At 43.2% G+C, this 24,284-nt stretch overlaps 1 protein-coding gene across 5 annotated transcripts in view; it reads left to right on the top strand.

Moving 5' to 3' along the window:
- Slc1a2 (solute carrier family 1 member 2) overlaps positions 1-24,284 on the top strand; it is a 130,697-nt gene that overhangs the window by 60,675 nt on the left and 45,738 nt on the right. For all 5 annotated transcript variants that reach the window (XM_034494460.2, XM_034494461.2, XM_076929340.1 and 2 more), the window contains 3 exons: positions 17,486-17,625; positions 19,307-19,459; positions 21,190-21,440. In XM_034494460.2, coding sequence (XP_034350351.1) covers positions 17,486-17,625; positions 19,307-19,459; positions 21,190-21,440 — 544 coding nt within the window. Of the gene's footprint in view, positions 1-17,485; positions 17,626-19,306; positions 19,460-21,189; positions 21,441-24,284 lie in introns of those variants that run through there.

Raw genomic sequence — 24,284 nt, forward strand, 5'->3', positions numbered from 1 at the left:
GTTTGTGTGTGTGTGTAGGATAGAGGAGTAGAGCCCAGTTAGACCAGTCATATTTCATGTCCCATTCTCTTGAAGTCTAAACTTTGTCCACTGACTTCAGCAAAGCCCACATGGAGCTCAGGCCTTTCTGTGGACATCAGGTACACCAGAGGCCAGACTGAGGCCAGAACTTTGATCTCTGTGCCAAGGATGCTCTGTGTTGGACCTGCTGTGCTAAGATGGACAGAGGTGGGGTCCTTGTGGCCGGACTTTTGGACTCTCTTATGTCATTTTTTTTTTCTCATTTGCTGCTGCTTTGCACTGAGCTGGGATATTTTCCAAAAAAAGCAGGACACACATAACATGTGCCTGGCGTGAGCTGGGTCCCATGATTCCTTCTCTCTGCTTGGGGAAATGCCATGTAAACAGAACATGTACCTGGTGTGAGCTGGGTCCCGTGATTCCTTCTCTCTGCTTGGGGAAATGCCATGTAAACAGAGAGCTTGCACCAATGTGAGGATCCACAATAGCGGATATTACCAAACAGAAAGGCAAAAAAGACGCCTACCCAGATAATCTGAGGCAATGTGTTATGGTTAGGTAGCATTTTAAACCATCAAGTGATGGTTAACCCCCAAGAAGGGTGTGTCATTAAATATATTCGCGATAATTTCCTCTGAAGTTTTAATCATAACATTGCAACATAATAAACTTACATGGTGAAATGTTAGAAGCATGTGAAAGTGTATGTAGTGATCAGGGAGACCCTCTCCACACATGCAATAATCCTGGAGTTCTCCCTGAGAGCCAACTATCAGCTGTTTCATGACTGTTCCAGAGCTAATGATTGTAATCTTTGTATATGTACAATAAATATACCCATTATTTATTTTTTTTGAATACAGTCAGCCATCCTGCCTGCCAGCCAGCAAGCTATCTATCCCTCTTAAGCCTAACTCTTTGTGATTAAAAAAAAATAATGCAAAAATGCTTGAATTTAACCTCTTCTTTGGGGTTTTGTCAGGACCAGTACACTCCTAACAGATGGTCTTGGGTTCCTGATATGCCTGTCTGAGAAAATTCTTCAGTGGTGGAAGGAGTAACATAACCCATTTACCAAAGATGTCCCCAGTGGCTTTTGTTTACCTAAATACACTATTCATCTCCTGGGTCTTATCTTGTTCAAAGTAGCATATGAGAAGTTACCCTTTGTCAATGATAGTTCTCAGTTGGGTGTGAGTCCATGGAACCTGGGCTTCAGAAAATCTGCCCTAACTCATTCTTTACCATACAAGAATGCCAATTTATAATGTTGGTGTCCATAGAGATATAGCTTGATTACATATGATAACTTGCTAGATAACCAAACACTCTACCAACAAGGAAATCAGCTTTGTCTGGAGCAACTGTTTTTCCCAGTTAAGTGGCAAGAGTGGAGGACTGAAAGATGTCTGACCCCACTCTTCATAACTTATTCCAAATTGCCCGCACGAGAAGCCAGTAAGCTGCTGGACATGGTGCCCAAAAAATTACTCGCTAGAGAGTGGTTCTGTGTTTCTGAAAGGCTTTCTCTTCAAAGGCATGAAACGAATTGTTGTATCTGTTCCTGATCTATCCAGCTATTCTGGAGAGCTCTGGACTGGCCCCTTTAGTAGGTTCTAGCTTCTACAACGCACTTTGACTTTTAACAGTTAAATCTTAATGGGGACATAATTAAATAATTATGTTTCTCTCAAATGATTGTTGTTCTTTAGTTGTGGCAGATGCCTATCCTTGCCTGTCTTAAATGAAGGAGACTACTGTAGGTTACTAGCTTAATATTCTAGAGGTAACTTCAGGCTCTGTAGGCTACAGAGACCAAATCTTATCATCAGAACACCTTCTCTGTCATGTCTCTCTGTCTTCAAAAAGAAGATGGTGACTCCCATGTGGGCTCTAGATGTTCCGAACAATCTGGTTTTGCATTTTAGCAGCTCAGAAACCTCATCAAATGAGCTTCTCACCCCCCATTCCTTATATAAAAAAGTTTTAGGACTGAATCTCACTGGATCAACTTAATTCCAGTACTCACCCTTACGCAGGTAGTTTTATGTCAACTTAACACAAGCTAGAGTCATCAGAAAGAACAGAGACTCAGTTGAGGAAATGTCTTTATAAGATCTGGCTGTGAGGCATTTTCTTAATTGGTGATCAATGGATAGATGGTGCCACCCATGGGGCTGGTGGTTTGGGTTCTATAAGAAAGCAGTCTGAGCAAGTCATGATGAGCAAGCCAGTAAGCAGCACTCCTCCCTGGCCCCTACATCAGCTCCTGCCTCCAGGTTCCTATCCTGCTTGAGTTTCTGCTCTCACTGCTTTGATGAACTGTTACATGGAACTGTGGATGAGATAAGCCCTTTCCTCCTCATGCTGATTTTGGTCACGGTGTTTCAGCAATAATATTCCTAACTGAGATACTACCTTTGCCCCTTTGTGGTCATGGATGTAGCATCCTGATATACCAAGGCTGAGATGAACAGGACCTCACCTCCTCCCAAACCACAAGAACAGGAGTGGAAAAAAGGAAGGTCAAGAAGCTAGAAACAAAAGAATTAGCATCAGTCCCTAGACAAGTTAAAGCAATAGGTTTGTAATGTGAAGTCCAAGTATTTTTCCATAAAAGGCCAGTTAGCATGTATTTTAATATTTGTGTTTAAACTACACAATTCTGCTCATGGAATTAAAAAAAAATTCCATGTGCAGTAGCTAAACCTTGGTCTTGGATGTGTTTTAATGAGATCTAGTTTATGGGAACAATCAGTGAGTGGGCTGGGCATTGCCTGTGACTGTAGTTCACTGATCCTGGTCTGTGAAGTGTATAAAATCTTTTTCTTCTATATAATCTAGAAAGTTCAACAAATCCTATATGACATATAGAAAGTATTCAATGGATGGTGGTTATCATCAACATTGTACAGAAGTAAGGACAGCAACAATGATACTGTTGGTGGTGATTCCATCAGCACTAACTAAACAAGATACAATAAAGTATGGGTCATATGTCAGTGATGTATGCTAGGATGCTTTCTTCCTGCTGGTTGAGCTTTCTTGGCATAAACACACAGAACTGAAAGGCAGTACCCAGGTAGGCTACACAAATACTGTACTTTATAGTTGAGCCCTAAAAACTGGGGAGATGACTCAATGTGGTAAAAGTCCTTGCTGTGCAAACATGAGGATCCAAGTTCAGATTTCAAATATCCAACTGTCCTTCTGTAATCACAGCACAGAGAGAGGAGACAGAGCGATCAGTAGAGATTGGTTACTAGTCAGCTTAGTTGAACAAAAATGATGAAATTCAAGTTCAGTGAGAGACTTTGTCTCATGAGACTCAGATGAGGACTGGTAGATCAAGATGCTTGAGTTTCTCCCCTGGTCCACACTTTAGCACATACAGGCATGCACCCCCAACTTCACCCCTAAAAATAGATGAGCCCAAGGCTCAGACAAAAACATGTCACATGCACAAGTTTGCATAACAAGTTGGGGGTGGCTGTGGAATTAGTGTGTCTCCTCCAGCCCCTCTTGCAGTCTTGAAGAACTCTGTCTTCCAGGCATCTGGTATGCATAGTATATCAAAACACAACTACACACAAGTGGATATTCTTTGATGTCTTGATCCAGGCAGGGAAATGTGGAAGTATTAAGATTCTTGCCATGTCCTTGATCTAGTAGAAAGAACTGATTTGGGATAGGGATTGTTAGATGACCCTGGGAAACTCCTTGCTGTTAATATGACTCAGAAGTCCATCTCACACAAAGCTTATGAAATGGCTCTCAGTGCATTTGAAAAGAAAGAACTGAATAGATGCTTGGTCACTGCACTACTGACTACCCACTTCGCTACTGTTTGAATTGGCTTAGCAGGCAGGAACTGCCTAAACCACTAGTCCTTGGGTTGGCAGGTGTAAAGATTCCCCTCAAATTCCCCATTGGCCAGAGAGAGGCCTATGGGAACTTCTGTGTGCCCTGAAGTTTACTCATCAAATTCTCTACAACTCTGGGAAACTCTCCCTAGATTTTGCAGTAATCGCAGAAGGTGGATAACTCTTGAGCTCCTATTTCCCACCTTTTAAGTTTATCCCCACCCTCATCACCCAGATCCACTTACAAAACCCATTACAAAAATGATTTTCGTGAATCAAGAAAACAAACCCTAGAATCTTTGATCACCAAGTGCTATAGAAAACTAAGCAAGGTTGGGAATTTGGTTTACCATTCTTCTAAGCCAGGGGCCAGCAAACATTTCCATGATGAGCCATGATCTACAACTTCCACTGAGGTGATGGTAGGGTTTAAATATAGGACCAGAGGACAGAGGAGTGTTTGAGTAGGCCACCTAATTATTTGAGTATAGTATCAAAACCTGAGCTTTGAAGTAGAAGAAACATGAGTTTCTCCTGTATGTTGTTTGGTTGTGCTGTTTGGTATGTGATTTTAGGTAAGTTAAGTGTTCTCAGTTTCTTCATTATAACTTGAGGGTTATAATAGTGTGACACAGTCCTGCCCTCCAGCCCATAGAGCTGTTCTTAGGAAGAGGAAGCAGAAAATATTCACTGTTCCTCAAAGCTCTTAGACGTTAATGGCATCATCATGATTACTGAACCTGCTGACTGAGTGTAGCAGGAATCTGTTAAACCTCTCTGAACTCTTGGCTGGTGATCATGCTTCTCGCCACTAGCCAGAGTTCTCTGGATTCGTGAATGAAAAGTCTCTCTCTCTCTCTCTCTCTCTCTCTCTCTCTCTCTCTCTCTCTCTCTCTCTCTCTGTGTGTGTGGTGTGTGTCGCTCTCTTTCTCCCTCTCTTTCTCTCTCTCTCTGTCTCTGACTGTCTCTATCTCTCTCTCTTACACACACTCGTGTGCGCACGTGCGCACACGCGCACGCACACACACACACACACAACTTTTATATTTTGATATGCCTTAACTAGCTCAGTGGTTGAGCCACTCCTGAACCTCCACATGGTTAACATACTTCCTTCCAAAATTCCTATTAATACTTGCTAAATCTATATATGCGTCTCTGCTACCCAAGACCCAAGCAGGGAAGTGGCACCTGGGGCTGCTCCCCTGACTCTTACATGGCTCGATGCATGCATTTAAGCATTTAAGCTCCTATAGCATTTAAGTCTGATCTCTTTGCTTTCTCCATCATGGAGATTCTGCCTCTTTTTCCCTTCATCCCTTGTCTGGAAAATCTAAAACTCCCACCTCTGTCTCCCCATCTGGCCATTGGCTGTTAGTAACTTTATTGACCAATCAAAAACCAATTGGGGACAGGGATCCTCAGTATCTGGCTATGTAGATTCTCATGTGAATTAGGGAGCCGTATTAAGTAAGACAAAACATTAGAAATAATCCCTAACAACTGAGAACAACTACTCAAGAGAGAAAAATAATAATGTGCAATATATTTTAAAAAGCTATAGGAAAGGCGGGTGGTGGTGGCGCACACCTTTAATCCCAGCACTTGGGAGGCAGAGGCAGGCGGATTTCTGAGTTCGAGGCTAGCCTGGTCTACAGAATGAGTTCCAGGACAGCCAGGACTACACAGAGAAACCCTGTCTCAAAAAACAAAAAACAAACAAAAAAAAAAAAAACAAAAAACAAACAAAAAAAAAAAAAAAAAAAAAAAGCTATAGGAAATATTTTTAATGCTTTCTCCAAAGAGAAATGACAAATATTTGAGATGTGTATGTTTAATTCAATCTACACATTTCACAATATGTTTAGGTATTCAAGTGTCACATGGTAAATTTGTATAATTTTTATGTGTTTATGTAGCTTGTTTAAAATAGATCTAAATAAAAGATCACATCTTAATGAACTCATCTATCTGGGTCTCCTTCAGAGAGATCTGTGCTTAGAGAATCAAGAAATATTTCATCAGCATCTTCTTTGGGGGAGGGCTGAAGGGCCCAGATGGTATTTTGCTTTGCATGGTAATAGAATACTGAAACTAAGTTATGGTGAATTGTTATCCCTTCTCCAAAACTTGGTCATTCAGAGGAAAATAGTACTTTCAAACTCATCTGAACATTGTTCTTAGCCAGAGCTAGACTAATGTCATGCTTGGAATCAAGACTGTCAGCATCACCTGAGAACCTAAGGTAAGGGTGATGACAGGTTAGAGTTGCCCAGGACCCTTGGTGAGCCAGTCCTGGTGACCTCATCTAATTGTCCCTACTAATGCAAACACCATTGCCATCCCTAGGTTTCAAGCATATGCCCTGATGCCACCCAAGCAGCTGTCATCTTGGGAGGAAGGTGTCTTGGTTTTCATAAGTGAGTTTTGTGGATGTTTATGGTGAATGGTGAATTAGCAGCTATGAGTTTGACCCTGGGTGTTTTAGTAAGACTAGAGAATGAGGGATTTGCTTGAGATTGGTAAAATAAAACAAAGCGACCCTTATACACACACACACACACACACACACACACACACATCACACATTACACACACAGATAACTGAAGTCAGTTCTGTGACCCGGTAACTAAATAACACCTGTGGACATTATTCTCATTTTAAAGTTCTAAGCTCTTCTAGCCAACCATGCACAGTGAAGAGAATTGGGCTTTGATGGAGACAGACAAGAGCTGTGATTCCCAGCCCTACCCTTTCTCAGCTACTTGACAACAAGCAAGTTAGTCATCACTGCTTCCTCTTCTAGGAAATGACTAAAGCCATTTCTCATAGTGTACAAAATATCTGCCTTAAGAGATGCTACAAACCCCTGCTGTCAAGCCAGCCCGTATAGGCTGTGAGTACAGCACACAGTCTGTAGCACCTACCCCTCACTGTAGACTTGTAAAGAAAAGGCTGAAGTCATGGCTGGGTGTCTGCGCACACACTGAGTCATTACTCTTGAGAGATCTAATCTTAGACCACTGATAATGAGGAGACAGCAGAAAAGATGAAGGCCACTCCATCCCTGATAACTTGCCAGTCACATGTTGGTCTTTCTGCATTGCCTCAGAAGTGGGAACAATTTTGTTTTCACACTTGTCCCTAGGGAATCTATTCAGAGTTATAAATTATGTGACATGCTTGGTATAATGAAAGCGATTTACTGTTAAACTACCTGATGCTTTTGAGGATGCTCTCATCTGTACAATGATGGGACCCAATTTTAGAGGAGCCAGGCAAGAGACAATTTATATTCTCTTAGCAAAGCAGCTCAGAGTGCTTGTTGATGAATGTTAATTGATACTTAATGGAAGGCAATAGGGAGTGATGGAGACTGTGGTAGTGGACTCTTATTGAAAGATTTTTTTTTCCCCTCATTTCTAACTGACAGCTACCACTCGGGGTGTATTACATAATGGCTATGTTTTTCACATTTTAAGATGTAAAATACAGATTTTGGAATAAAATCAATCTGTGATTAATTCAAATATAAAAGCAACAGCCTTGGGCCAACCAGGGAAGCCACTAATTTGAGACAAAACCTTACCAAACTTCAAATTGAAGGTTTTGTAAGTCGATCAGGAAGAAAGCTTTCTTCAGAGACTCATGGAAAGAAAAGGCCTTTAACCTGGATACTCAGGAGTAAATGCTGATGATTCAGTGGCCAACACGGCCCCTTTACCTCTTCCAGATGGAGATTGTTGATTCGTTAGCACAATGGACCAAGAAAAGAACAAAAGTTCTTCAAATGAAAATGTACCACATAATTTTCCTGGGTAGGTTATGATGTAAACTACTTCTCCTTCTCCCCATAAAGTACAGTATCTGTTTCTTGCTAATGGACTGCAGAGTTGGGTCTGGTCTTAAGTAAGGTACAAAAGGCTCAGTGTGTGCTGAATGTAGCCTCAGAGAGATTGGGAGAGCGTGGGTGGAGGAAGAAGGAAAGAATGTACAGGACACAAAAAGCCTGGCATTTCTGTCTTAACTCAAAGCCCTGCTCTGTCTTTGAATCCAGAGGTCTTGTTCAAGAAACACTGTAGACTTCATCTAACCCCATTACTGTATTTTGTTCTAATGTTTAATTCAATCTTCCAGTTTTACTCAATATCCAATAAATGGCTGCCACTGTGCATGCCATATTATAGAGGATCTAACAAAGACAGATGTGATCTTTGTTTGGTTGTCATAATTTTAAGTGTCAGCCATGTAAATCATTGATGCAGGGGAAACATTTGCCACGCCCCAAAGTGAAGTTTTTATAAATTGAGCAGGAGTGAAGCTTTCTTCCAGGACACTTAGAATGAAAACCTTGTGACCAAGATGCCCAGGAATCAAGCGTTGATGATGCAGTGGCCAACATGGTACCTTTTTACTACTTCCAGGGCTGTTGGTGTGTGGTTCTATTGGAATGACTTCATGATGTGCATACAAAGTGGTGTCATGACTCCCTGCCACACATAAAACTTGTTGCCTTTGGCAGCATCCTTAGGTGCTACCTGGGAATCCTGTTGATTTGTAGGCCAAGGGACTTCAGACATCCTTTCTCGTGTTTGCTTTATGCATCATTCTGAAGCCATGTATATCCATAAGAGAAACTGCTTACTCCACGTTTGACTATAGAAGGCTCCTTCCCTTGCTACTATAGGTATCTCACAGATTCTGTAGACATTGGTCACTCTAATAGCCTCAAATCATTCCTCCCTCACCCTGTTGTAACTATGCACTTCATACCCAATACTGATTCCATACCCATGGATTCAGCCAGCCAAAAATATTTTAAACAAACAAACAAAAATATGCCTGTAGTGAATACATATAGACCTCACTGGTGTACTTGTCAGTATTTCTTAACTTTCCAAAATAACAATTCACAGTGCAGTCACTTTAGATGAAGGGTTTTTACATGATTCAGGGGAAAATGTTTGTACATTTTCATGTAACCATTTTCTATAAGGGACTTTTGTGTCCTGAAATTTTGGTATCCTCAGGAGTCCCCACATCCATTCACAGATATCTGGGGTTTAGAATAGCAAGTATGTTCTTCCTGTTGAGTTTATAGTCTACTGGGACAGGCACCGAGGCATGAGGCAAGCCATGTGACTGGGACAAATTCTGTAATATAAGAGTAGAGAGACATGAAAAGTAGATTGGGGGCTCTGGAAGGAACTACTCCAAGCACAACTTCAAAAAGTTGATGAGAACTCTGGTCTAAGTAGGAACCAACTTTTAAAACTCCATCAGCTGCCTTTGTCTATTAAAAAGTGGGGATTGGAGCCTGTGAGACAGTTAAGCAGCTGAAAGGTTCTTGCTGCCAAGCCAGACAACCTGAGTTTGATCTCTGGGCTCAACATTGTGGGAAAAGGGAACTGATTCCCACAAGTCACTCTTTGCACGAGTGCTGTGACACGTGCATGGGCACTGACATCTCCACCCCACCCGAGCCTGAGTGTGTGTGTGCACACACAAACACTTAAAGAATTTTAGTGGCTATGGGAATGGAAGAAGGACGTTGTATTCTACTGCATTAATATTGAGCACCGTGAACCAAGCTCTCCCCTTAAGCTCAGGGTATGAGAAATGAACTTTTCCTTTGTAGAAAGGAATCTCTTGGTAAAATTTCATTCACTGAAACATTAGCATATCAAATTAGTTGAGACCTGAACACTCAGGCAGTAAGCTGGTGGAATCAGAAGGAACTGAACTTTTAGCAACCAATCAAAAGCCTCCGATTTAATGGCTTATAAGGAAGAAACAAAGTGAGAAATGGCACAGATCCTCTGGGAGGAGTGGAAGGTTTGCTTGGATGATGGAAGCTATTTAGAGGCAGCCTATTACCCAGCATGCAGAGGAGGGTGTACTTTTAGTCTGTAATATCCAGGTGATCAAAGAGGGAAGTAAAGTACAGATCTAGGTTTCTGCTGGCATCTCAGTAAGGGATGCTGACAAGTCACAGTTTGGTGGACACACTGCCTCTCTGAACAAATTTCTAGAAGATGCAGATGAGTAGGGATTGAGAGGGGACTCTCACAGAAGAGTACTGTGTGCTGACCTGGCCTTTCCCGCTCTCTGCTGGTTTTCCTAATGCAAATGCTCCTGGCTTCTTGTAGGATAGGACTTTTCTCTTCACCATTTTTGTTCTCTCTTCTCTAATTTTTCGTCCCCAATTTTAGACTTCTGGGCTATTCTTTTTCTTAAAACGGAGTGTTACACAGAACTTGTGACTAGATTATATATTTTATCTAGTCATCCATCCATCCAACATATAGTTATTAAACATAAAATTCTGCAGAAATCATGCTACATGTGGGGAGAAAATATGAGAATCTTACTCTAACATTTACCTTCTGTTGGGGGAAAACAAGCCACAAACTGGGAGAGGGGTCTTGAAAGCATGGAAGATGTGGTAACCCAGGGAGGGAGGATCTAAATCTTGAACCTGGGACTCAATGAATGCCTTTAGATGAAAGCATGCTTGAGTTTTGAAGGTGACATAAGACATCAGTTAAGAAGGCTGCACTGGATGGAGAGATGAAAAGGGTACTTCAGCCAGAGGAGACAGTTTGCTGAAAGTTACATGGCCTTTATTCATTTGGAAATAGGTCCATGTTCTCTGTGGCTCAGGACATACTCTATGATCTCTCTACTTTGTTGGAGCTATGTGAGGGCTTCAGATACAGTCCCATGTTCCATGAACTAGAGGTGGATAGCAATGACTCTGGAAGTGTACCTTCGCGACCTGGGCTGACCAGCATGCTAGTCCATGTCTAGGCCATGCACCATCTTTATTTATAGAGGCGATTCCCAATTTGGAATGGCCAAACATTTAACCCAGCCCTCCCCAGACCCTAGGAACTTGCCTTGGTGAGTAAGTTACTACGGAAATGGCGGGTGTGAGGTCAAGACAACCTGATGTGTCTCTCTTCAGGAGGATTTCTCTAAAGGGCAGAAGTGTCATGATTGTGCTGGCTAGTTTTATGCCAACTTGACACAAGGTAGGGTCATTTGGGATGAAGGACTTTGAATTGAGAAAATACACTGAGAGAGTTGACTTGTGTGCAAATCTGTAGAGCAGTTCTCATGGTGGTTGATATGGGAGGATCCAGATTACTATGGGTGGCACCACCCGTGGGCAGGTATAAGTCCTGGTATAGGAAAACAAGCTGAGCACCATAGGGAACAAGCCAGTAAGCAGTGTTCCTCACTGGTCTTTGCATCAGCTCCTGCCTCCAGGTTCCTGCCTGAGTTCCTGCCCTGACTTCTCTCAGGGGTGGAGTGTGACCTGCAAGTGTAAATGAGACAGACGCTTTCCTTCCCATGTTGCCTTAAGTTGCAGTTGATCACAGAAAGCTCACTAAGACACTAATCAAAGGTTCTCCTGATGTTGCTTATGAGATTGTCTGGTTATTCTACTTTAAAGAGGGCCAAAGGCTGTGGGAACCTCTTGGGCCCCCTCTTACTTGGTTAAAATATCATAAGGTCACTTTATAGCTAAGCGGGCTTGCTAAAACTTAAATGCAGCTAGCTAACTTGTCATCACAGTCTTCTTGCCCCATTGAAGGCATTTAAGTGAAAGGAAAGCAACCAAATCTAGTGCCAACTATGTATCAAATACTCTGTTGATGCCTTTGCAAATATCTCCCGGAAGGTCTTAGCCTCCTGACTTGGGACAGCTTAGGCTGTGCTCTAGGCAGCCTCTCACTCCTCAGATACAAAGCCTGGGGGAGCTGGTATGATCTGGAGCAACCCATGGCCATCAGGACCTTTCCAGAAAGCATTTCTGGGGCTTAATGAATGGGCACAGGGGCTGAAAAGGATCAGATAAAGGGACCCGAGGAAACTTTGTAGTCTGTAACCCTTTAGATGATGTGTGTAGGATTCGCAAAGACACAGTAACTGTCAGAGAAAGATTCCATGGCTTAGCCAAGCTTTATAGGCTACAGCGAGCAGAGAGACTGCTTGTGCACTGTCTACATTCCACATCTGTCTTAGAGTTCCAAGTCCTTTACAACAATAATGGAGTGTCCTTTGGGGGAGCTGGGGAAATCTTTGCTGGGGGACAGTGTTAGCTATTCTCGCTGCCACATGATATATGGTGCTCAGAGGGAGTACCACTAGCAGAAACACAAAGGGGAAAGCCAGCTATCATAATTTTTGTTCTTAAGGCTTGGCCGCCCTGGAAGGTGATCTGGTGACATCTGTGTTTTCCACATCAGTAGGCCTGGAGTTGGACTTGGGCAATGAAGGGGCAGAGAAAAATTGTGTTGTAGACTTCACAAACTCCAGGCAAAATGCACCAGTTGACTCAGGCTTCTTTCTGGGGGGATGTTCTCTTGCCACCTCACTGAGAGATCGAGGGAGGAAGAAAAAGGATTTGGTGCCACATGAGGCAACATGAGAGTGTGGCGCAGGAAATCGGAGCCCAATACCACATCTAATGACCCTGTTATTAGAGGCCCTTGGCAGAGCGAGGAGAATCTAGTACTAATGAAAAGCAGATACAGAGCAAACTTAGCATCTCTCCACCACGTGCTCCTTTTGAGTCACGGAGCATAATTTGCACGATAAGCTGGATTCGCCATTGAAACAGGACTTGCGTGCATGTGTGTGAGAAGGGGCTGGGTCACGGTTACTACTTTCACAGCTGTTTAATTAATGCAATGGAGAAGCTAAGGTTAAAAATAAGTGTATGTTCATGGTAAAGGTGTGGTTACCCTCCACCTCTAGGCTTCTTGTCAGATGGCCTTACTTTGCTGGGCAATGGAGACCAAGAGAGAGGCTTTGGCTGAGCCAGCTTCCAGTGTTGAGAATTCAGTGCCTGCTCCTTGATCCAAGATGTACCCAAGTAGGAACAGAGGTGACTAACATTCTCTGGGGTGCAGCTCAGGACTTGGGGGCAAGAGTGGGGGAAAACTCTTGGCACTGTGGGGTTGTTGTACCCCAACTCCTGCCTAAGTGCTTGAACTCTTTCTTATTTGTGCAGTGAGTGGACATTAACCAAAGGATGTGCACACACACTTGAAGTGACAGTGTTGATGCAGGGGAACTGCATAGATCAGCTTCTGCCCTTTCTGTTCATTGACCTGGAAGCAAACAGTTAGAGTATGGAGACCTTAGGCCCTCCATCTGTTTATCTTCCCTCCTTTGAGTAGCCATGTATCTCGGCAGGAGGTGGGACAGTCATTGAAACTCTGCCACATTCATGGTGGCACTAGGCCCCAGCATTACTCATTTGACAACCATCTTAATCAGAGTACATGCCAAAACCCAACATTTAGATGTAAGGCATTATATTTGGTGGGAGTTTTAGGTTCTAGGACAGCTGCACAAGTGGCCATATCGTAGTATTTATTCTACTTACTTGAGAAGCTGAGAACAAATTTCAGAATTCAAAGAGGCTCCACATTTTCTCCACACTGATGTTCACATATGCCCTAATCATGAAACCTGCCCTGGCCACTTGATATAGAATCATATGTTCACACTGTATTTACTTCTACCCAGTGCTGTCACCATTGTAATAAGTTTATCCACTTGCAGTAAGTTTATCCAGCTACATGAGAGCAAGAGCTCTTGGGTCTGGGTTTATTTTGTTTACTGTATGTTTTCAGTAGCTCTTACAGAGTGGGGACTGCACTGTGATCCCCAAAGAAATCCAAGGACTAGAGGCCAAATGTTGAATGAGAGTGCTGAAACAGTATGTTGCCAATGTCTGGAGAAAGGAGGGCATCCTAAGAGAAAGCTGGGCATCTCGTAGGGATGCCTTTCAATTCCCAGTTTGTTTTAGCAAGTGTTTATATTGAGGGTCACAGGCTTGCTCTCTCAGGGCTCATAGACTGATAAAGGATGCAGGGTTTTAAGCTAAAACAGACCTTTAAGATCCAGGTCAGGAATTGGCCCCTCCAAGAGACTTTCCTAAACGCCCACTATGCCTTCCCAAACCTGAATTAGCATAATTCTTAAGATTCCTAGTAACAACCCATGCAGGACTTTATCACAGCCCAGATGTGAAGCAGATTATGGTCCACTCCACTTCTTCCCCTTTACTAGGCAGAGGCTCTCATCACAGAGTACAGTGTCTGACCAGTGGAGAATAGTCAATAAATCTGTGCATGTTGCTTGGCATTGCTGCTGTTTGCTTAGTGACCAGCACATGCATATGTTCTAGAGGGATACAGGCTGAGAAGCATCTCTGTACAATGGTATGGAATCATCTTTGGCATTAATGTTTCACATTCATATTCTAGAACCTTCTCCTTTTTCGACTCCCCTTGTGGCCTGAGAGATGTGACAATTGACTAGACTTGTACAAAATTTTTGGAGATAGTTTGGGGAACTCCCTGCATCCCTGGCTGCAACTGAAGCTCTGATTTAGTTGAAAAATTACTCACTGTGTTGGCAAGATGGCTTACCGGGTAAAAGAGTTGTTGTTCAAGCCCAGAAACCTGAAATTAATCCCCAGAGCCTGTGGTGGAAGACAAGAACTGACTCCTGACTGGTTCCCTCTGCCTTCCACATGAGTGATGTGGAGCCCCCCCACCCCCCAATAATGATAATAAAGTTATATGTTCAAGCTTACTTTTCACATCTACATGTCAGGAACTCTCAGAAGCCACGAGCATCTGCTTAATTCTAAGAAAGCAAGTGGGAGGCCTTCTAAGTAAGCACTGTGGACTCAGGACATATTGATGCTGCCACTTTGATGTGGCTGTTTTGAGTCAGGGCTTCCGGGACATTTTTGTCACAGTCAAAAAAGCAAACGATTAAGCAAGCTGCAGTTTTGTATAGCAAAGAAATGTGTGCCACAGGCATGCAGAGCCTTCTGGGGTAGGGTGCAGATGTGAGCCTAGCATCTGCATGTTTGCACTTTACCATGGCTGTTTTGATGCCTAACACTTTCATGACATCCTGTGGGTCTCACCAGAATGTTTGCTTTCAGTACTTGCTAGACTCATTTTAACGTCGAGAGTGGGTCAGATTCTAATTTCAATGGCAGCAGAGTGAACAGATGAAGCTGAAGGCAAGAGAGTTGATGATCTGGGGTGGGAGGAGGGGCCAGAGTTTGGGGAGGGGCTGGCGAAGGAAGTGTGCTCACTATCTCAGCACATGGACTGCCTCTGGTCCTCACCGGCTGTTTTCTAGTTTTGAACTTCATTTTACTACACAGTTCTGTCTGGAGAATTGTTTACAGATGGAAAAAGATCCCAGTGTAAAACTAGAAATGTGATCTGTCTGTGCTATGGTGATGGTTCTGATCATTTCCTCCTGCTCGCTGCATGGAACACTTTCTGTGTGTTTCACTTGGCAGTGAAGAAAGGGGCCCTGGCTGCTCCGCTGATCCCTGTGAACATGGGGAGCAGCCATACTGCTTCCTTTTTATAGGTGGTCTGAGTGATGGTAGATGCCCAGAGGTGGCTTGAAGTCGGAGGTTGCCTGCAATGGCTATTTAGTCAGGAGAACATAAAGGACACTAAGAAGCTTTTAGGTTCTGGCTACTTACTCTCACTTTAGTATCCTAGCAGACTGTGAAGTACTGTTTCTAGGTTTTAGGGTATTTTGATAGTAAATACATTAAAAACGGTATGCTACAAAAAGGGAAGCCATTGTGTTTAGGTCCAGAGTTTTAGCTCTGAGCTAAATTCCCAATGTCTTGTTGGAATGCTGGGGCCACTGGATAGATCCTTAACTTACTGTCATCTTTGCAAGGGCCTTGATAAGCTTGTCCTCTTCCTCCTGTTCTCTAGAGAAAGAAACTGCCTATGGCTACCACACCACTGTATTTTGTTGAACATTTTGTTCATGTGTGTGTGTGTGTTGTGCAGGTGGATGGGTGCATATGTGTGTGCAGCTGTGTGTACATGTCTGCACGATCACTTGGAAGTGTAAGGTCATTCTTCAGGTGTCATCAAACTTTCTTTTCTGAAGCAAGGCCTCTCATTTAGTTTGGGGCTCACTAATAGGCTAGACCAGCTAGCCAACAAGCCCATCTGTGCCTCCCCAGTGCTGGTATTATAAATGTATGTCACCACAACCAGATTGGTAATGCGATTTCTAAGAACCATGCTCGTGACTCCCTGCTTGCAGGGCAAGAATTTTACTTACTAACTCATTCTTCCTCTCCCCCTTTACTAAATTTTCATGAAGGAGTAGCAGACCCTTCCCTTCCCCATATTACAATCTGGGGATTATAATGTAACCTGGCTCCTCCCAGATTATACATCTGTAGAGCCCTGTTCTATGCTTCTGGCTTCCAGTTAAAAAGGAAGACACACATTAAACACTGTATCACACAGTTAGCAAGCAGAGTGAGGACTTAGAAGCCTGAAGCCCACACTCCTCCCATTATCATTAGTGATACTTCCAGGACATTGCTTTGCAGGAAGATATTGCTTCCATGAAGATGTGCCTAGTCCGGTAAGAATACCTAAGCAAAGGTACCACCCTCCTTCCTTGGAAGGCACTGTCATGTTGTCTATCAATGATGCACCCCTCTAGGTGTTACTGTCTTTTCATCCATCGGTTTTTGTTTTCATCCACTAAATGATATTTGTAAATAGAGACTACCAAAAAATATCCTCAATTTATCGAAGTGAAAATGTACAAGTTTTCTTTGAAAACCTTCCTGGCCTGCAGGTGGTATGGTGGGGGAGGGGAAAACAGGATCCTCCCTTCCCCAGCAGGGGTTCTAGTGAGCAGACTCCCAAGATAGCTGGCATATTTACTTGGGGCAGGGCATATGGAAAATGACTGAGTTGCATCCAAAGATGATAGTGATTCAAAGACTGCCTGCAGCCACACTGCTTTGATTGAGTGGCCTTTACTTGTGGGCAGTTTACCAGAGTCCTGGTTATACAAGCGACATTCTAAAACCACAATTGACTGACCTTTCTTTTAGCTGTATACAATGGCTTTTTTCAGAACAGAGGGAAGTTTTGAGTTACCAGCAGATGTGGCTTTCACCTATGTGGGACGTGGAAGATTTGAACTTGGGGGCATACTAATTTTGGTGTAATTCAGGCCATGACTTTCTTGAAACATATTACACGCCCCAGTCCCTCGTTATTAAGTGCCGCACGCCTTTAATCCCAGCACTTGGGAGGCAGAGGCAGGCGGATTTCTGAGTTCGAGGCCAGCCTGGTCAGAGAAACCCTGTCTCGAAAAACCAAAAGAGAGAGAGAGAGAGAGAGAGAGAGAGAGAGAGAGAGAGAGAGAGAGAGAGAGAGAGAGAGAGAGAGAGAGAGAATGAAAGAGATCAAAAATATCGAAACTTGATGTATCAGGACTTGAAACCTTAATGTCTTATTGTTTTAAAGCCTACCACAGTAAAATGGAGTCGAAGGTCTCCTGTTCCAGAGTCAGCAAGGGACTGACTCCTAGGAAACCCGACTAGTTTTCATGGTGCTCTTTTTCTTACTGTGGGAATCAAGGGTAGTGGGGGTCAACTGGAATACAATGTGATCTCATCATTCCTCCTTTGTCTTCCTACTTTGCTTAAAAGAGACACCCCCCCCCCATTATCTCAGCAGAAAGTCACTAACCAGAAGCTTCATTTCTGTTACAGTGCCAACAATATGCCCAAGCAGGTGGAAGTGCGCATGCACGATAGCCACCTCAGCTCCGATGAGCCAAAGCACCGAAACCTGGGCATGCGCATGTGCGACAAGCTGGGGAAGAACCTCCTGCTCTCGCTGACGGTGTTTGGTAGGTGCCTGAGGTCTCTCTACTCTTTTCTCCGAGATCACCCCAACCCTTTTTTTTTCCAGAGCTCTCCTGATGTGTATGGGAGCCAGCCTCTCAGAGTGTGCTCCCTGAGAAAAGGAAGACAAGTGGCCTGGGATGGAGGGGCTAATTAGGCACTACTGCCCCGTGGCAAAAATCTACCCCTAAACCAACTCTAGCTATCTCTTCTCCTCACCCTGTGAGTTCTCTTTGATGTCCATATACAGTTCCCGTGAGTGTGAACATGCAGGTTCCCAGCCATACTTACGAAGACTGTTTTGAGCTGTTGGGAGAGAGGCCAGGGAATCTGCAATGCAGCAAGCCTTCTGTAAGACCCCAGGGCAGGCAATCAGTAGACCTCATTCAGAGACATACTTCCATCAAGATAAGGACAACAGGGCTAGAGAGCCCCACAAAGAAGATCAGGCCTTTGCCATAAGCATCATTGACTTTGATTGACTGATGGAGTTGAGACGGGGGACCATGGAAGAGGATCACTCTGATGCTCAGATACATTCTAAGACGTCTTGGAAGAGTGCCCCCCCACCACCTCCCCACTGCTTTAAGCCATTCTGGGAGTGATTCTTGTGTCTGAGCTGTCAATACAGTCTTGGTCTTGGGTTTTCTACAGGGTGTATTGAAAGCAGAGTAAATGGCAGTTTCTTGTAATGACAACTGCACAGTTTCTCTTCCCAAGTCCCTCCTTGTTCTTCAGCTCTCATGTAGACTACACAGAGAAAGAGCTAAAGTTCATGGCCCTCCCCTCATCATCATCATCCACACACCCCCAATATCCCCCATACCCTGTGTCCCCTTTAGTATCTCAGCTGCCAGTGGACCAAATTCAAAACTGGGTATTGCCTCAGTTCACTTAGGAACAGGGAACCACAGCCATGACTGGCTTTTTAAAGAATCATCCACTATGTGATCAAACCTCATTCATCCTAGGACTTTAAGAAGATTGACAGTATGTTTTTTTAAACCTGTAGAGACAGAAAAAGGATCTTCTCTTCAGCTGCAGCCACACACCTGGTAACTCCTTCCCCCATTACCAAGGGGTCTGTAGCCTAGATTGTAGGTTATGCTTTTGGGGCTTATGTTGACCAGCCATTTTCAACAGTCTAAACTTTTTCTGGTGGAATATAGGAGTCTGTAAAGAAAACCTCATCTTTGCCAGAAACTTTGCTCGACTCCTCCCAGATTATAGATCCTTAGAGCCCAGTCCTATATGTCCAACTTCCACTTAAAAGGGAAGATATATAACATACTAAATACCAGATCACATTGGCAGATCTGGCTGAGAGAAAAAAAAAAAAAAAACCAATACTGCCTGCTGGGAATTGGCTCTTCAGAGAATTTGTAATGCTATGTGCAATCAATATCTCAAAAGATTTTGGAATCAAGTCTTCGTTTTTCCCATGAAGTATTAAAAATGTTCTTCTAGACTCCTCTGGTGTTAGAATAATTGGAGCTGTTACATACAGAAAGGTGTCTTGCTGGTTGTCAAAATCAGTTTTCTTTATGTAATGTCTTTATTTTGTGGTATTCATAGCCTATTAGCCAGACACATGAAAAAAAATCATAATCACTCAAAAGAATCTTTGGAGCTTTTCATTTGACTAGGGAAAAGCCTGAATTCAGGTTGCCTCTTTGCCTTCCACAGGGGTCATCCTGGGAGCAGTGTGTGGTGGGCTGCTTCGCTTGGCATCTCCCATCCACCCAGATGTGGTCATGTTGATAGCCTTCCCGGGAGACATACTCATGAGGATGCTGAAGATGTTGATCCTTCCTCTTATCATCTCCAGCTTGATCACAGGTGAGCTCCTTCCCAGTGCCTGCCCACCTATGGCATCGCCCTGTGCTGGCTTTGGGAATCAAAGTACAATTTCTCTTGGGCTGAGTCAATGGATTCAACTTTTTATATCATTACATCTCTGATCGTTTTCCTGTCTCTGAAATAGGAATCATTGATCCTAAAAAGAAAGACAATATGTCTGCCATTCACTTTGCCTTTCCTTCTAACAGTCAAAGATACAAAGGATGTATTAAAAGTGATACTATCTTGTTATTTCATTCTTAGTATTTTCAGTATATTCAGAAGCTGATAGAGATTGTAAATGAAAAAGTACACTGCATTTATTATTTACTTGGGCATATAGGAAGATATGAATTGAAAAGAGATTAAATGTTAGGCATGAAAGCTGAAGGTTTTTTTAAAGAAAGATATACTTAATATGTCATAATATGCTTTCTTTTTATATTTTTGGCTAAAATAATTAATTGCTTTGAGTTTTTCCTATGTTTAAACTCATACTAATACTTTTCTTCTTACCAGACAATATTATTGAAATAGGGTATGATGTATTGCTTAGTGACCAGTTTGGAGTTAATAGTGGGAGTCTCCAAAGTGGTCCATAGCTAGTGGTCAGTGAGCTTGGTGGCCTTCAGAGCCGAGGGAAAGGAGGTTCAGTGACTCCAGCTGACTCAGACATTGGGCCAGTTGTCCCAGCCTTACACCAGAAATACTCGATTTCAGGTTCAAGTGTTCAGGAACCTGATTTTCTCATCATTAAGCCCTGGGGTTGAGTGAATCTGTGCTTCTCTCCAAACCAGAGAAGATGGTTTTCAGGCTTGTTCAGTAGGTTATATGCAATCCAACCTGGTAGAGAGACCCAGCTTCCTTTGTCCAGAATTAGACTTTGGGTTCTAGAGAGAAATGGGTCACACATGGGTCATATTAATTCAGAGAAATACACACCAACTTCCTCCCCAGCATGAAAAAGGGACAGATCCCCAGAAAAGGGTTCTATCTCTCTGTTTAGTAAAGGTAGGAACTGAAACCAGGAAGTGGGCACACTGAAGAAACAACTGGAGAAAAAACCCCAGTGGAGGCTGAGGTCTGTATGACTTGACTTGGAGTTTCCTCTGACCGCCCTCAGTGCAGATGCTGCACATGGTGCTGCTGGCAGCTGCTTCTGACACGTGTTCTCAGATAGCCACCGGAGGTTAGACACGAGAACCACCATGTTTCAACACAGGCACATGGGAGGACCATGCTGGCTCTCCATTTCAGTCTCTTGTAGTGTATTCTAAAGATATTTGACCATGATCTTGCTGTCCCAGCTTTTGCTTCTCCTAAATAAGGACAATTAATATTAATAATAACACATGAGTGAAATGCTATTCTTGGCTCAACCATTGCTTCAGAGAAGACAACTGAAGGTCATGAAAATGGAAGAGACTTTATCTTAGAATTAAAAAATGGAAAACTCTTCAATGTTATTTCCACATATATCCTAGTGATTGACAGGTAGGTTGAGATCAACCATATGTAAACCATGAGTCACTGATTCCCCATGTTCTCAAGAATCTCAAAAATAACCTTAGAAAATAGAAATGTAAAGTGAGGAATTGGTCGCATATTTAGTCAGAGGAGTGCTAGTTGACCGCTGATAGATCTGAACGATAGGAAGCCAGGGGTTGCAGAGATGGGGGCATGAGTAGAAAAGAGCAGAACTGATCTTTGTGAATTTCTTTTGAAACCAGGGTTGTCAGGCCTGGATGCTAAAGCCAGCGGCCGCCTAGGCACAAGAGCCATGGTGTATTACATGTCCACGACCATCATTGCTGCCGTGCTGGGGGTCATCCTGGTGTTGGCCATCCACCCGGGCAATCCCAAACTCAAGAAGCAGCTGGGGCCTGGGAAGAAGAATGACGAGGTGTCTAGCCTGGATGCCTTCCTGGATCTCATTAGAAATCTCTTCCCGGAGAACCTGGTGCAAGCCTGTTTCCAACAGGTAACCCACAGCCCTAAGGTCACCCCTGTTCAGTCTCCCACCTAATATGTGATAATTTAGAGACAGTTTCAACTCTGAACAGCAGTTTTCTAAATACATACTGATTTCTGTCAGGCTTGAGTGTTGCATGATGGGCTCTGGAACATTCTAAGGCTAGAATCAAATGGCTTCATTTCTGGAATAATTGTTGCCTACACCCTTAATATCACTCTGAGATTCACCTTTTCCTTTTTTCTTTTGTTCCTATCTCTCAGTTGCATACACACACATTTTACCAGTCTTGCTCACAACCCTCTAAATTACCCAGTGGTTCTCATTATTATCCCAAAGCTCTGTGTAGCCCTTAAAGAAAAAAGTACCTGACTTAATCTGTCCTACAAAATGAGAATTTATAATCCATCCTCAAGATGAGACAAGGGAGTGAGTGTAATTTTTTAATTGCAAAAACATTATGCATCTATGATCCTAGTAGTGGGGAGGCAGAGACAGGAGGATCCCTGGGGTTTGCTGACCAGACAGTGAAGTTCTGGGTTCACTGGTAGACTCTGTCCAAAACATAACAGGGAGAAAGACCAAGGTAGATGCTGATATTAGCCATTGATTGACCTTCACATACAATTGTACATACATGCAAGGACAACCACACATGGGCACACACACAAGCTTATAGCCTTTAAAAACAGATAAGCCTGCTAAATTAAACCACCTAATGACCAGCCAAAACCACACTCACTGCTCCGTTTTCTGTCCACAGAGCCAGCTAAGGTTGGCACATACCTCAGTCCCCATTAGCTCACGAAAAGACTCAGCTGGAGCCTGTCGGTTCTTCAGCCATTCTCAGAGAAGCATTGAAGAATGAAGCTATAAGACAGCTTAGAAGAAAAATCTGATTTCCAGCCCTTAAAATGCAGTGCACTGAGCCCACATTATATCAGGCTGAGATGGGTTTTTCTGATTTTTAAAAGAAATGATGATGATTTAAAATGAGAAATGCGCTCATCATCTTGACTTTTTTGATCAGTGACAGCATGTATGGAAATATTCCATGTGTATGTATTCATGTATGCAAATACCCTGTTATATGCCATAAATATGTATAATTAAGTCAATGAGGATTTATGTTAAAGAACCCCATTCCAGGTTAGAAAAGTAGGAGGAAGAGTGACTGGAAGCTGGAGAAAGGAATCTTACTGAAGTCCGCTGCTCATGTGCTTGTTAGCCTTGCCTCAGATGATGAAGTATCTTGCTTTGGAGTGGTAGATACAAGTAGCTGCTGAGTCTATTCTGAAAAATTTGAAATGTGTGTTTTGTAGCTATGGACCCTAAGGAAATTTGCTAAGAGAAATCAGGTGGGGAGGCATGAGAGCTCCCAGGAAGGGCAGATCTGGATCTTCTTCCTGTGTCTAGTCACATCTGCTCAGATACCTTCCTTTCAGCCTGGGAAGCAATACCAGAAGGTCCCAGGCACCTGGAGCCATTGCTCTGCTCTTGTTGGATTGAGCTTCTGTAGTGTTAGCCATGTTCACACTTGGGTAGTTCTGTGGCTGATGGTGGTCTTTGCCCCATGGCAAAGCATACTGTCTGAACTCTAGGATATATCACTACATCAGGGTGTGTTCCACCCTGCCACAATCCTACATTTTTCCTATGGCAACCTAGTTTTCTTTCCCCAGCTAAGACCAGGGTCAAGTTCTCTTTGAGTTGGGGCAGTTTGAGGAATAGCAGTGTACAATCCTTTACCTGACAGTGGGAATGAGTATAGATTTTACCCTGATTTTAAGGGCCTTGATCAGAGAAGACCATTCTTCCAGAGTAACACAACAGAAATAGAGGACGGGGTCACTAGCATCCTTTCTGGATCCCTGTGGCCTGGCAGGGAGTGTTTTAAAATTGCCCATCTTGAGGGAAGGGAGATTCCTGAATAGAGTTAGAAACTGGGGCAAAAAGAGGAAGGATAATTGTTCCCATTAGAGGCAGCCTTCCGTGGTTTTGGCTTGCTCAAATCAGACCCTGAATGTTTAAAAGCAAAACAGCCTTCCATCTGTTTTTAGGGACTAATGAAAGAAGAAAAGCTTTTATATGTTTCGTATAACACATAGGAAGGCAGAACTCAGCTCAAGTAGTCACTAGTAAGGTCAAATTCAGGTTCCTAGTCTAAGAAAGCTTTACTTAGGGAAATAATTGGTTTTCTTTTGAAAAATAACCAGTGTGACAGCTATTGATGCAAACAAAGCTACAAGTAGCTGAAGGCAAGAGGCTGGTAACAGGAAGGCATGTAAGTCAACTAGGAGACATTTGTGAGTTTTCTGGCAAGGGATGTTGGTAAGTTGGACTCAGATACCACAGCAAGTATACAGATGGAGTGGTCCAAACCCAACATGTATGTATTCATGTATGGAAATATGAGCTAAGACCTGGACAGAACACCTGGCCAGTGTGCCAGTGCACCCACCCATGTCCTCAGCTTCAACTGAAACCCCTTCAGTTGGGAAGCTAGATTTTGAAGTCAAGCATGATTCCTGTTGAATCTGGCTTCACAGACTAACTAGAAATTAGGTCTTGAGTTATTTGTAGGACATGAAAGATTTGACACCCTTAGCAACCAACCTCTCACTGATCCTGCTTGCCATCCATGATAATGACTTCAGAGTAGTCCATGCTTTGCCTTCTTCATCTCGCTCAGGATAAGTCTCCATCTTTCTTGCCTAGAGTCTGGCAGCTATATTCAGAAGTTTGCTTTCTGATCACTTCTGTGGTTTCTCTTTATGTTTCTCTCGCCCAGAGCTTGGATCATCCTCTGCTTATGTAGCTAAGTTTGGGTCTCCTGTGACCCTGTACAAGTGT

Source organism: Arvicanthis niloticus, chromosome 2 (assembly GCF_011762505.2).
Source record: "Arvicanthis niloticus isolate mArvNil1 chromosome 2, mArvNil1.pat.X, whole genome shotgun sequence".
NCBI lineage: Eukaryota > Metazoa > Chordata > Mammalia > Rodentia > Muridae > Arvicanthis > Arvicanthis niloticus.